Below are 13,110 nucleotides of genomic sequence, written 5' to 3' on the forward strand. Positions count from 1 at the left end.
ACCGAAGCCCTCTTTTATATACGGTGGATATCCACAAGTAGGCCTCAGTTCTGGCCTACACCAAGAAATCAACTGCTGGCTGTACTTCCTCACCACTATGGGCTGGTTCTTCAAGTCCGAATTCTTTGACTTTGAATTCCTTCGCGTCATTGGCACCGCCCCTGTGCAGGGAGCCGAGATTGGCGAGTGTCTGGAAGCCGTGTCGCGCATTAAGGACGGCAACATCGACAGCTGGTACAATGTCTGGACCGATCTGGCAGGACGGGCAAAGACACTCGGCGAAGAGGCCCTCCAGGCAAACGACCGCGAGGCTGCCAGATGGGCCTTCTTCCGTTCGTCCAACTACTGGCGGGCTAGCGAATTCTTCCTTCATTGCACCCCGTCTGATCCGCGCCTCGTCCGCGTGTTTGAGCAGAGTGTGTCTTGTTTCAAACAAGCGATTACTCTACTGGATGGCCCAACCATGATCTTGGAAATTCCATACGAAGATATCCATCTGCCCGGATATCTCTTCCTCCCTCCGGCACACAAACGGCTATCTGGGGGAACCCCGTTGATCATTCACACGGGGGGATTCGATTCCATTGGGGAGGAGCTCTACTTCTACGTGGCGTCGGGAGCCACCGAAAGAGGATACGCCGTCCTGATCTTCGATGGACCCGGTCAAGGAGCCGTCTTACGACATCACGACAAGCCTTTCCGGCCGGACTGGGAGATAGTCATCGGTAGAGTCTTGGACTACGTGATCGACACTCTACTGCCTGGTCCCGCTGCGCCTTACAACATCGATCCGAACGCAATTGCCATCTTCGGCGCCTCCATGGGCGGATATCTGGCACTTCGAGGAGCCGCCGATTCCCGGATCCGGGCTTGTGTCTCCTGCGACGGTTTCTACGACATGTTCGATATCACCCGCACGCGCATGCCTTCATGGTTCATCAACGGCTGGATCAGCAGCTGGATCAGTGACGCCGTCTTCAATTGGGTAGTGGGTTGCCTGTCTCGGCAGAGCTTCCAGCTGGCGTGGGAGTTTGGGCACAGCATGTGGGTGTATGGTGTCGCCACACCGGCGGACGTGATGCGCCGAATGCAAACCTTTACCCTGCGACTGCCGGATAGCAAGGAATTCCTCCGAAAAATCGGCGGGGCGGTTTTGGTGACGGGAGCCAAGGACACCATGTACTTTGCGCCGGAAATGAACGCGGACCGGATCTTCGCCAAGCTGCAGCATCTACCCGAGAGCAAGAAAAAGCTGTGGGTGGCTGAGGGTGTTGGCCAGGGAGGGTTACAGGCCAAAATCGGCGCAATTGGCATCAAGCAGCAGCGCATGTTTGCTTGGCTGGACGAGCAGCTGCAAATCCGCCGATGAGTGGGAATCCGCCGAAGCGACTGGTGAACGGTGGGAGGGATCTCAGGCGCAGAGTATTGGCTGAATTTGATTTTATTTATGTACTTGGTGCTGGGAGATAGTGAGCTCCATCCTTGTAATGCAACTCATGAGACGCGAGACACGATGGCCTTTGGAACACTGTATACGTATACTCCCAACGCGCGGATCTTGAAGGTACTGGAAGGTTTCTATCCTGCCTATCTTATTCACTGCTGAACCATGCGTAGATTCAGGCTGCAGCCCAGATCAATGGCCTCGACATCAACCTAGCTCCCGATTTCCAGATGGGGATCACCAACCGGTCGCCCGAGTTTCTAGCAAAATTCGCCCTGGGCAAGGTTCCCTGCCTGGAAACTCCCCATGGAGCGCTCCTGTTCGAATCTGATGCCATTGCTCAATTCGTTGCTGACAGTGGTCCCCGTCGCGAACAGCTCCTTGGGCGCGATGCTCTCGAACGTGCCTCCATCCGTCAATGGATCTGCTTTGCTGACCATGAGATCATGGACTCGATCATGCAACTGGTGATGTGGCGAGTTGGGATGGTGGCATTCGATGTCACGGTCGAGGAGCGATCCATGGCCACTCTGCGCCGGGGACTGCAGTGTCTCGACAGACATCTGGCGGCACGACAGTGGGTGGTCACCGAAGGAAAGCTGAGCCTGGCGGATCTCTCGCTGGCTAGTGCTTTATACTGGGGATTCATGCAGGTGATTGACGCAAAGATGCGCGAGGAATTCCCCGCGGTGACTCGATGGTATCACCAGGTCATCGGCCAGGAGGAGATCCGCAGTGTTTTTGCCGAGGCGACTTTTATCGAGGAGAGAAAAGAGCACCCTTAGACAACACCATAGCAAGTATCTCAAAATTTTGATGTAATTTAGCTGACGTATATCAAATCTATCTATTGCCTTCGACGCTCACTAATCTTGACCATGTACTTCCCTGCACTCAGCTGCAATGCCACCCGGAAAACCGTCGATTCGTCCTGGCCCGGTACGTATTCCAGTGAAAACCTCCTCAAGAGCGACACGACGCTCAGGTAGATCTCCTGCAAGGCAAAATACTTGCCAATACACACCCGACTGCCTGCAGAGAATGGGTAGAAGGGCATCTCATTGCGCTTCAGTGCGACAGCCGGATCCAACCAGCGCTCCGGCAAAAAGTCATCTGGCTGGGGCCAAATATCTGGATCACGATGCAAAGTGGCCGTCGTGGGGAAGACTGTAGTGCCCTTTGGGATGTGATATCCCAGCAGCGTCACATCCTCTGGGGCCTCGCGCGGGCTGCCGCTTGCCATGGCGGCGTACAGCCGCATCGTCTCGTCGATGCAGGCCTGCAGGTACGGCATCTGGGGCGCCTTTTCGGCTGTGGTCTCCTCCTCCGGGTCTGGGTAGAACCTATCGATCTCCTCGTGCAGCAAGGCCAATTTGTCCGGGTGCTTGGCCAGCAGCATCAGTAGGAAAATCTCGGCGTTGGCGGTGGTTTCACTACCGGCCGTCAACAGCACAACCACCTCATCTTGGAGATCAGACGTCCGAAAGGGCGAATGGGGCCGGTCGTCGACTGCTTCCACGAGCTTCTGCAGCAAATCATGCCGGTGCTCTGTTTTCATGGTCTCTCGTCGTCGCTCCACAATCGCCTTGGTGAACTCGTCAATGTACGGGTCGCGGGTTGGGAACCCAGGCAGTCCCTTCAACCAGGGGAGGAATTGAAAAATTCCGGACAGCAACAGGCTGTATTCGATCTTCTTCGGCAGGGGATGGCTCCCTTGCTCAACAACATTGAATGACTGCCCGAACGTCGTAGCGCCGATGATGTCGACCGCGAGGGCTCGCATGAGTCGGTGGATATCCACCGTCGTCTCGCCGCCGTGTTGCTGGCAGGCGTTGTGCAATTGCTCAAGCGCTATCCGGACGCAATCGCGCATGATGGGCTCCATTCCCCGTATATACCGGATTCCAAACATGGATGAGACGAGCCGCTTGCGTACCCCATACGCCTTCTTGTCGGTAAACGCCAACAGAGTGGGACGCTCGGGGTTCTGACGGAAATTGGCATAGATGGCGGAGGATTTAGGCCAATCTTCTGTGACGAGGATACGCCGGATGAGCTGTCGATCGGATACGGCAATCATGTTAGGGGCTAGCACCACGATGGGGCCGTGTGCCTGGTGCAGATCCTGCATTTTCTGGTGGCTGCGTCCTTTCGTGATGGCGAGCACCAGTGGCCATTCCGACAGTTTATGGAGCCGCGGACCGGGAATGCGATTGAGGGGAGAGATGGCAGCGCGAAGAACCTGCCATTGGTTTAGAAACCATTGTCTATTAAATTATCTGGATTTCCTCTCACCTGCCAGAGTCGGGGAATCAGAAACCAGAGGATCACTGCCACAGTCACACTGCGAAACAGGCCTGCTGTTGACAGGGATTGGAGATCAACAACGCCCATTGTGATACGTTTTGCTGGATAAGTTGGAGGAGACTGAAGCTGATCAACTTGACCATGCTCTTGGGCCATGTCACCTTTCATATGACTGTGGTGTCTTGACTAGTCCTGTTGGCCAAATTCCGTGCAGCCAAAACCCACCGAATCGCTCCGAGATTGCGCCACTCACTCAACTCCTCCCCTTCCTCTTTGTCTTCCTCATTCTTCTATTTCACGGCTTCGGCTTTCTCGATTGAATGATGATACAACACTCTCCCCACAACAACGAATGAGTTCGGGATGACCACGTCAAATTCAGACCCCCAACCTCCCAAGAAAGGATGGCGGTTCGCCGTCATCTTCTGCGCCTTGTGCGTGACTGCCTTTCTTTCGGCCCTGGATACGTCCATCATCTCCACGGCACTTCCCACGATTGCGGCTGAGCTCAACTCGGAAACGCTGTATGTCTGGACGATCAACTCGTATTTGCTCGCCTCGACAGCCGTCCAGCCACTGTTCGGCCAAGCTGCCAACATCTTCGGCCGGCGCAGCCTCACCCTACTATCTGTTGCTCTCTTTGCTCTGGGTAGTGGCATTGCGGGTGGTGCTAACAATACGGCCATGTTGATCGGGGGCCGGACGGTGCAGGGCATTGGGGGAGGAGGCATCAACACGATGGTAGAGATTGTGGTGTGCGACCTGGTTTCTCTCCGCGAACGGGGCAAATACGTCGGTCTGATCGGGTCGATGTGGGCGATTGGATCTGTCGTGGGACCCATCCTGGGAGGCGCTTTTGCCCAGCACGTCTCGTGGCGCTGGATCTTCTACATCAACCTGCCGCTGTCCGGTGCCGCTCTGGCTCTGCTGATCCCGTTCCTTCGGTTGCGCTACCGACGGGAGGGCAATCTCCTCGACCGTCTAAAACGCGTAGACTACGTTGGCAATGCCATCCTGATTCTGGCAGTGGTGGCCATTCTCCTGGCGCTGACCTGGGGAGGCACCGTCCATGCCTGGTCCTCCTGGCGCACCATCGTCCCGCTGGTCTTGGGATTTGTTGGGTTGCTAGGCTTCCTTGTCTACGAGGCGACTCCTGCCGTCAAAGAGCCTACGATGCCCATGCGGCTGTTCGCCAACCGAACGTCCAGCACCACGTTCGTGCTGAGCTTCCTGCATGGCATCCTCCTTTACTGGGTGTGCTACTTTCTCCCCGTATATTTCCAGGCCGTGCTCGACGCCTCACCCACTCGGTCCGGCATCATGCTGTTTCCCATCGCCACCACCACCGCCCCCTTTGGGGTGCTGGCCGGCATTCTCATCACCGCGACAGGCCACTACCGCGTGTTCCATTTTGCTGGTTTTGCAACGATGACAATCGCCTGTGGCCTCTTCACGCTGTTAGACGACCACTCCTCGACTGGTGACTGGGTCGGATTTCAGATTCTGTTCGGTGTGGGTGCCGGCTTCATCTTCACCAGCTGCCTCCCTGCCATTCTTGCTGCGTTGCCGGAGAGCGAAGTGGCCACGGCGACGGCGACCTGGACGTTCCTTCGCAGCTTCGGATCTATCTGGGGCACGGCGATTCCGTCTGCCGTGTTCAATTCCCGGGTAAATGATCTCTTGGACACGATTCCCGACGCTGCCACGCGTTCATGGCTAGTCAATGGAGGCGCTTATCAACATGCCACGAAACCATTTCTTAGTGCCTATAGGCATTCCTCTCAGTGGCCAGCCATTCTACATGTCTATTTGGACAGCTTGAAGACGGTGTGGTATGTCTCAATTGCTTTTGGCGGGATCGGAGTCCCTTTGGCCTTGTTGGTCAAGGGACTACATCTCCGTGAGGAGGTCAGCAGCGAATTTGGTCTTGAGACCAAAACGGAGACAGGAAAGGAAGTTGCACCAATGCCTGCTCCCTAAGCTGGCTCTACTTCCTGCCGGTATTGCCTACATATCTGCTGTGGAATACAAGATCATGATTCAATGGACGCTGTAGTAATGTTTTGACACGTGACACAACCATTGCCTTAGGCAACGAGCGAATATATATACATATTATGAGTTCGTAGCGAGATTCTGTCCGTCTTGTTTCTATTATTATCTCCGATTCTCTTGGATCCATTCATCCAATTAGCAATCTGTATGTATTTCTAGCACTCCCATGCGGAATTGATCCGTTGATTCGGTGGGTTCTATTCGGCGCGTTCGGTGGATTTCCGCCTCGTCGTCCATTTCAGCTTCCGTCACCAGCATTTTTTCAACGCTGACTGCGCCATCGATAGCATCCCACCAGACATTCAATACATCATACAATCTATCAAACGCTCCTCAAACAGTCAATATGGCGTCGGGGCTTTTTTTTGACCCAATGAAACTCCTGCGCATCGCCCCTCTAGTCACCACCACCTCCTCGCTCATGTACGCCTGGGACGAGCACTGGTTCCTCTCCGGCTTCCTGCGTCCCGAATACAAACACCACAGTGAGGCAATGCTGCCGCGTTATTTCCGCCGATTCTTCGAGCAAGGCATCTGGATCATCGCCAGCCTCAACACCCTCACTCTGAGTTCCTCCGTCGCCAACCTGCTCATCGACCGGCCCGCGCTAGACCGGCTTCGATCCAGCCGGTGGTACTGGGCCGGACTGGGTTTCACGGTGTGTCATTTTCTGTTCGTGCCCCTGATCGCGTATCCCATCCGGGATATTATGGAGGATCGGTCCAAGGGGCAAAGCACCAAGGACTTGAAGCGCTGGATCGATATCCACCGGATTCGCGTGCTGGTGGCTGACCTGCCCGGCTGGCTGAGTTTCTTTGCGGCTGTGCTGTCGACTTTCCAATTGTGAGCGAAGCTATCCGGGGATTTAGAGCGGCCAGGGAATGTTCCACTATATGATGGCGGAAGCAAGAATGAACGTTAGTAATCCACCGAAATGTCAATGGTTATTAGAAGACGTCCGCGGGTCGTAAGCCACTGTAGATTGTGTTCACCAATCGACATCCGAGGCCTATCTATGTCCATAATGACGGCTCAATCTTACTTGAACCCTGTTGACCAAGGTCATGACCACTCCAGGGTCCTAGAAAACGATGTCCCCATGCAGGGTGCCGGCTTCTATAATGCACACTCGGCCCTCCAGGCGGCTGCCATGCGGCGAGCGTTGCCTTTGTTTGATACCATTCCAGTCAGCAATGTATCTGAGAGGTTTACTGCCGTCGAGTATGGGTGTGCCCAGGGAGCAAATTCGTCTGTATACCTGATATACACCTATACCTGTTCTATGAAACTGAAGCATACAGTAGAATCCTGCCATTCAAGCGCATTCTCAAGGCTCGCTTCTCCGCCAGCAATGCAGAGAAACACGAAGCCCAACTCATCCTCTCAGATCGTCCGGGCAACGATTTCAACACCCTCGTGCAAACCATCAATCAGATAGAGTGGCTTCCTAACCTGCTCAAGGGGCACTCAATCTTCGCGTCCATGGCGGCCAAGAGCTTCTACGACTGCGTCGTCCCGAGTAACACCGTGGATGTCGGATTCTCCCTGGCGACTCTCCATCACCTGGAACGATCGCCCTCGCACACCCCCGCATCAAACAATGCAGACGGAAACCAGGACTTGAACCGCCAACAGGCACACGAGGACCTAACTCGCTTCCTGACTCTGCGCGCTCAGGAGTTCCGACAAGGCGGCTCCTTGATTTTATCCTTTGTGAGTCAATCGTCGACAGGAGTCCCCAATTACCCGGACCTGGTGGATGCCTGTCGACAAGCCATGATCCAGATGGTCATGAGCGGGAGGATATCCCCCGAGGTAGCTGGCGTGTTCCAAGTCCCTACCTACGATCGGACGTTAGAGGACGTCCGGATGTCCTTGGCTCAGGTCAAGGACGTTTGGCAGACAGAGGAGCTCTTCGAGGCGGAAATCACCCATCCCGCGTACGAGCGGCTGCAAGCCCAAGCCCGTGGCGGCGAGACTGAAACAGAAATGGCTAGCCAATTGTACGCGGATACTGTGGTGGATTGGATGATGGCCGTCATCGCGGGATACTTTGCCAAAGCGTTGCAGGTGGCGGCACCTGGGCTGGACGACGACGCCCGTAAGGGATTATTGACGGAATGGAGCAAGCGAACTAAGGAGATTTTCCTGAACGAACACCGGGATAGTAAAGTGAGCTGTTGGTTTATTTTTGTCAAACTCCTTCGTATTTAGATTAAGCAGCTTTCTATAAGAGGGGGTTTGGCCCCTAAGGACACCTTATATACAGACAGCAATCCCTAGGAAAAATTGAAGGAATTATACAAACAACTCCGTTCTCAACGGAGCCAACCCGACTTGCAAATTCGCAAAGTCCAAAATAATGTAGAGCCGTTCCAGGAAAGCCGCTCCAAATAGTGCCATGGGCCCGTTGCTCTCGAAATCCCACACCCGGATCCTCAACTGGCATACCTCGTCGCTGCGCGTGACATACGCCGAAGGGGGGATGGTATAGTTGTGCTTGCCTTGCAATTCATATCTCAGAATCGGAAGGCTGTCTTGATCGATATCACACGGAAGCGAATACGTCGAGCCTGAAGGGGTGGACACAACAGTGGCATTTGTCGCGCTCAGCAACGCATCCAAGGCCGTTGCGGGTACCGGGGCACTATATCCTTCAGACCCTTCGTCGAAAACGGCCAGGGGCACGGTATCACCACCGCCCGATGTGGTAGATTGGGTCAGCGGTAGGCTCTTCTCACCCATCCACATCCCCGTCCATTGCACAGCCCAGAAATTGTTTCGTGCGGGCCGGACATTCAACGGCGCACTCTTAGACAGCCAGGCTGCCGCTTCAACATCGAACCAAACTAGATTCGACTCCGACGGGTCATACACATCCGGGCCAGCGGTGCCCCCAAGGACAAGTTGCATATCGCCTCCGCCGCAGGTTTCCTTGGACGACAAGGCCGCACAAGAATGGAAGCCAACCTGGGGACCCAAGTGGCCCGCTAGATAGGCCTGGTACGAGGCTGGGAAGAAAGTCTCGTTCAGACTGGGCAAAACGGGCGCGAGTCCGAAGATGCCGCCGAACGGGACGGCATAGGGAATGGTGATGTTGAAGTTTGATAGTTGGAACACCGTCTCGTCGGTGCAAATGCCGCCCATGCAAACACTGTCCTGCCCGTAGGTCACCGCAAAAGGGTAGCCAGGGAGGAAGGCGGTGTTCTCCCAGGCCGTAGCCTCGTAGCTGGTATTGTGAAAAGTCGTCGACTGGCGCTCATTGTACCATTGCTGGCCCGGTGGAATGCAATTGGTAACGTCGTAGCTTCCCTCGCAGTGCGCGGAGCGAGTGAACAGGGACATCCAGGTCCAGTCGCTCATCACCGTCAACGGCTGGGGAGGTGTTCCGACGGTGATGTTGAATAGCGGACCTAGCGCCGATGATTGCATAGGCAGCGCGATGGACGCTGTAGCCGATGGGGCAGCAGTACTGGCACTGGCCATGGTGATCGTCACAGGGATGGCAGCGATAGCGAGCCCAAGCTTGGAAAGAGTCATGGAGAATCCTCTCACAGTAGAAACTGCTGGTTTCTTCTTCCGCTGATCTTGCGCGGATCATGGCCTTTTTTGTCATGAACCCGCATGAACCATGCCATTGTATCAGGCGTCCACCATACTCCTAAGGCGCATTTCTGTAAGCCACACGAGCAGATTTGGCCCGATTGTGAACCACATTGGCATCCACCGAACCCGCCGAAATACGCCGAGTCATGCTATGCCACCGTCAAAGCTTAATATCCACGCTTGGGCACGGTCGACATGCTCATGATGGAGAAGACAGCTTTGTTTTCAATCCAATACCCTAGCAACGGCCATGGCCAATAGCACGGACATATCTTTCGACTCTTTCTGGAACATCCTTGACGGTGAGCGACGAGGCTCGTCCCGCGTGCACCACGGCACCAATCCAGCAACAGGAAAACCATTATGGGATGCTCCCATCGCCACAGCGGAGGATGTCGACGAGGCCGTTCGTGCAGCGCAGAAAGCATTTCCCAAGTGGTCCGCTACTGAGTATAGCAGCCGTGTGCAACTGCTCAACCAATTCGCCGATGCCTTTCTGAAGTTGGCCCCTGAATTTACGACGCTGCTGCAGGCCGAAACTGGTCGAACGGTGAGTCGCAATTTATGTTCGCGCATTGTGTCTGAACATGCTAATTCCATGGGTTTCTGTCGAGCACATTGCGCTGATGTCTATATTAGAAAGATGTTGCGCAGATCGAGGTCCATTGGTCCGTTCTTTGGCTCCGTCATCCAGGTGAGTGAGGCAATGAAGCCGTTCACTCACCAGAAAGACAGACTGATAGACAACAGCGTCGCAGGTTCTCCCTCATCAGGTATTGCAGGATGAAGACAAAGAGGTGACCATCCGGTATGAGCCTCGAGGGGTGGTTGCAGCGGTCTGTCCGTGGAACTGTAAGTTACATGCCTATGGATCTCCATATAACCTGCTAACAAATGTTCGCAGATCCAATTATGCTAGGTGCGAGTGATATAATGAGAGCGAGGTGAAAAAGCTGACCGAGACAGCATTTGGCAAGATCGCCCCGGCGCTGGCTGTCGGGAATTGTGTGATTGTGAAGCCTGCGTAAGGGAATCGGCTGTGTTGATGGAGCTTCGACTAAGTGTTGCAGACCCTCCACACCGTACACGAGTCTTAAGTGTATAGAACTGGCGCAGTCTATCTTCCCTCCCGGCGTTCTGCAAGTGCTGGCCGATGATGGCCATCTGGGGCCTCTTTTGGTCGAACACCCTGGCATTGCCCATATCTCCTTCACGGGGTCCACGCCTACCGGGAAGAAGATCATGGAGTCTGCAGCAAAGACGCTCAAGAAGGTGACGTTAGAACTGTTTGTACCCACTGCCTCTGCACATTCGGTCAATCCAGGCTGACCCAGCCAGGGGCGGGAATGATGCCGCCATCATCTTGCCGGATGTGGATATCGAAAAGGTGGCTCCGCAGGTCGCCATGGGTGCGTGGTGGAATTCCGGCCAGTCATGTATTGCGATCAAGCGCGTCTATATCCATGAGTCCATTTATGAGCGCTTCCTGCGAGCTCTGGTGGAATTTACCCGGTCCCACGTCACGGTCGGATGCTCCTCGGTTAATGGTGCCACCATGTTGGGCCCGATTCAGAACAAGATGCAATACCAGAAACTGAGAGATCTGATCGAAAGCTGCCGACGAGAAGGGTGCAACTTTTCCTTGGATCAACCTCTTACAGCACAGGAGGATCTCGCGCGCCAATCCCTCGAGTCTGGCTTCTTCCTCTGGCCGATAATTGTAGATAATCCCCCGGCAGATTCTCCGCTGGTCATTGAGGAACAGTTTGGTGGGTTGTTTACTGAAATGTACGAGGGACGAGTACTGACATGCCATTCCAGGACCTATCATCCCCTGTATGCCATTTTCTGATATCGAAGCGGTGATTTCCGCCGCCAACTCCACTTCAACCGGATTGAGTGCAAGCGTATGGGGCGAAGACGCGAAGGCAACGCAGCGGATCGCGGACAGCCTGGACGTAGGAACGGTCTTTGTGAATGGGCCCTCACGTCCAGATCCTCGCGTCCCATTCTCAGGCCATAAGGAGAGTGGAATAGGGGTAGAGTATGGATTGATGGGACTGATCGAGTACTGTCAGGTGAAATCTGTGGTCAAGTACAGAGCATCTTCTTAAAGACTAATAAGAGACTATCTTTGTCAATTACCATTACGTACTATAAATTTATAACCACCTGCACCTCGAACTAGTTCTGGTCTTATATGTGGAATAATGATCCGGTGCAGTCAATTCGCCTCTGGAAATCAATAGTCTCATTGTTAATATCGTCGCGACTCACAGCTAACCCCGACTCAACCGACGCAAGGAAGATTTCAAAGGTCCAAGCGTGGTACTCGACGTGCGCCGCGCCTGCGCACCAACATGCTGAAACCAGGCCAAAATGGCCTGCCACGATACGGTAATGTAGATAACGCTATTCCAGAATCCCTGCAAAGGAAGAGCAAAGCTCGAGGCGCAGCTCAAGCCGAAGACATAGTGATTGGAAGCGGTAAGCGCATAAACCCGGTTGGCAGACGAAGGGACCTGAAATACATCAGTAGATGTACAGATGATAGAGACGCAAGCACGTACCCATGTGACGATTAATGCCGCAAGGAAGAGAGTGGCATATTTGAAGTACGCTTCCGAGGCCTGGCGACTGTCTGCAGTCGAGGTTCGAGAGATATTGTAGGAAAGACAGGATGCACGACCAGGAGGTGCGTTTGGGGGACCGGCGTGACTTGGAGTCTGCCAGATCTCGGGAGAAATACTTGGATGGGATGAATTAGGGGTAAAAGGAGGGTTCCGCTGTCTATTCGAGTGCCGCCGGAAGCTATCAAGTGGAACTGGTTGTATTGTTCCAGAGAGATCAACGTCTCCCAACACGGTGGTGTCTGAGGTATGTTCGAAGTCTGACATGACGAATATGCTCAGTTCGTGTCGTTGTTGCCGGATACTCAAGCCAACACGGAGGTAGATGGCGAGGATGACCAAGACAATGAACCAGACTGGTCCGTAGAATACGGCTATCTGGAGAAATTCCCACGGCAATGACACCCAGCACCATAACTGATGACGATAAATATTAACACCTCCAAGCAGGATTTCAACGAGACTTACCACAGCATCACCGTATACCTTGCCCCTGGTTTCGGAACTGACAAATAGATATACAAATGCAGGGATAAACGGCAGCCCGTAACAGAGAAGCAGATACTTCCACTCCAGCATCCTTAGACGTTTGGTATCGTAATGCTTGAAGAACGCCAAGTACACATTGCAAGCCATGGCGAGCGCCCACAGGGAGTCTGCTGGCATGAACCTTATAGGCCATTATCAGTCAAAGAATCCTGTCATACCACGGGTATCGACTGACCACTGAATCATGAACGCCTGGAACTGGCACAGGGCGCCTCGGGAACTATGTTGCAGACTGGACTCGGAGATAAGAGTCGCAACATTTGACAAAAGATTGCCCCACGCGGCATAGAAGATCAAGCGGTTAATCGGTTTGCGAAATTCCCTGGAGCTGACAAAGGTCGCAATCACGATAGCCAAAGCAGACACAGACACGCATGAGCATACACGCTCGATGATCGACAACACAGACCGCTGATGCTGACTGAGCTGCGAGCTGTTTTGGTACATTGAGTTCCAGCCTCGTCATGGACCTATTGAGACTTTGCTGGTTTGTGCGAAAGCGCAAAAAAAAAAAAAATG

General features: G+C 54.0%; 9 protein-coding genes across 9 annotated transcripts; 6 read left to right on the top strand and 3 right to left on the bottom strand.

The window, feature by feature from the left end:
- Positions 1-97: 97 nt before the first annotated feature.
- Positions 98-1,369, top strand: Aud_002532 (alpha/beta hydrolase family protein; the record flags this gene model as incomplete). The annotated part of the gene is made up of 1 exon (XM_043287498.1): positions 98-1,369. The coding sequence occupies one exon, from the start codon at positions 98-100 to the stop codon at positions 1,367-1,369; it is 1,272 nt and encodes a 423-aa protein (XP_043143433.1).
- A 144-nt stretch (positions 1,370-1,513) lies between these two features.
- Aud_002533 (glutathione S-transferase family protein) lies at positions 1,514-2,229 on the top strand (the record flags this gene model as incomplete). Its single annotated transcript, XM_043287499.1, has 2 exons — positions 1,514-1,564; positions 1,618-2,229. 2 exons carry the CDS (start codon positions 1,514-1,516, stop codon positions 2,227-2,229), a joined length of 663 nt encoding a protein of 220 aa, XP_043143434.1.
- Positions 2,230-2,291: 62 nt separating this feature from the next.
- Positions 2,292-3,838, bottom strand: Aud_002534 (uncharacterized protein; the record flags this gene model as incomplete). Its single annotated transcript, XM_043287500.1, has 2 exons — positions 2,292-3,686; positions 3,740-3,838. 2 exons carry the CDS (start codon positions 3,836-3,838, stop codon positions 2,292-2,294), a joined length of 1,494 nt encoding a protein of 497 aa, XP_043143435.1.
- A 276-nt stretch (positions 3,839-4,114) lies between these two features.
- Aud_002535 (MDR family MFS transporter) lies at positions 4,115-5,731 on the top strand (the record flags this gene model as incomplete). The annotated part of the gene is made up of 1 exon (XM_043287501.1): positions 4,115-5,731. The coding sequence occupies one exon, from the start codon at positions 4,115-4,117 to the stop codon at positions 5,729-5,731; it is 1,617 nt and encodes a 538-aa protein (XP_043143436.1).
- Positions 5,732-6,152: 421 nt separating this feature from the next.
- On the top strand, positions 6,153-6,653 carry Aud_002536 (uncharacterized protein; the record flags this gene model as incomplete). The annotated part of the gene is made up of 1 exon (XM_043287502.1): positions 6,153-6,653. One exon carries the CDS (start codon positions 6,153-6,155, stop codon positions 6,651-6,653), a length of 501 nt encoding a protein of 166 aa, XP_043143437.1.
- Positions 6,654-6,830: 177 nt separating this feature from the next.
- On the top strand, positions 6,831-8,020 carry Aud_002537 (uncharacterized protein; the record flags this gene model as incomplete). The annotated part of the gene is made up of 2 exons (XM_043287503.1): positions 6,831-7,054; positions 7,111-8,020. 2 exons carry the CDS (start codon positions 6,831-6,833, stop codon positions 8,018-8,020), a joined length of 1,134 nt encoding a protein of 377 aa, XP_043143438.1.
- An 84-nt stretch (positions 8,021-8,104) lies between these two features.
- On the bottom strand, positions 8,105-9,346 carry Aud_002538 (uncharacterized protein; the record flags this gene model as incomplete). Its single annotated transcript, XM_043287504.1, has 1 exon — positions 8,105-9,346. One exon carries the CDS (start codon positions 9,344-9,346, stop codon positions 8,105-8,107), a length of 1,242 nt encoding a protein of 413 aa, XP_043143439.1.
- Positions 9,347-9,662: 316 nt separating this feature from the next.
- Positions 9,663-11,526, top strand: Aud_002539 (aldehyde dehydrogenase family protein; the record flags this gene model as incomplete). Its single annotated transcript, XM_043287505.1, has 8 exons — positions 9,663-9,962; positions 10,052-10,106; positions 10,163-10,264; positions 10,317-10,331; positions 10,379-10,436; positions 10,483-10,698; positions 10,751-11,181; positions 11,234-11,526. 8 exons carry the CDS (start codon positions 9,663-9,665, stop codon positions 11,524-11,526), a joined length of 1,470 nt encoding a protein of 489 aa, XP_043143440.1.
- A 165-nt stretch (positions 11,527-11,691) lies between these two features.
- gprL (G protein coupled receptor family protein) lies at positions 11,692-13,038 on the bottom strand (the record flags this gene model as incomplete). The annotated part of the gene is made up of 4 exons (XM_043287506.1): positions 11,692-11,934; positions 11,983-12,459; positions 12,511-12,712; positions 12,767-13,038. 4 exons carry the CDS (start codon positions 13,036-13,038, stop codon positions 11,692-11,694), a joined length of 1,194 nt encoding a protein of 397 aa, XP_043143441.1.
- Between the last annotated feature and the right edge of the window lie 72 nt (positions 13,039-13,110).

The sequence above is a fragment of the Aspergillus udagawae genome (genome assembly GCF_001078395.1).
Source record: "Aspergillus udagawae IFM 46973 DNA, scaffold_2, whole genome shotgun sequence".
NCBI classification, from domain to species: domain Eukaryota; kingdom Fungi; phylum Ascomycota; class Eurotiomycetes; order Eurotiales; family Aspergillaceae; genus Aspergillus; species Aspergillus udagawae.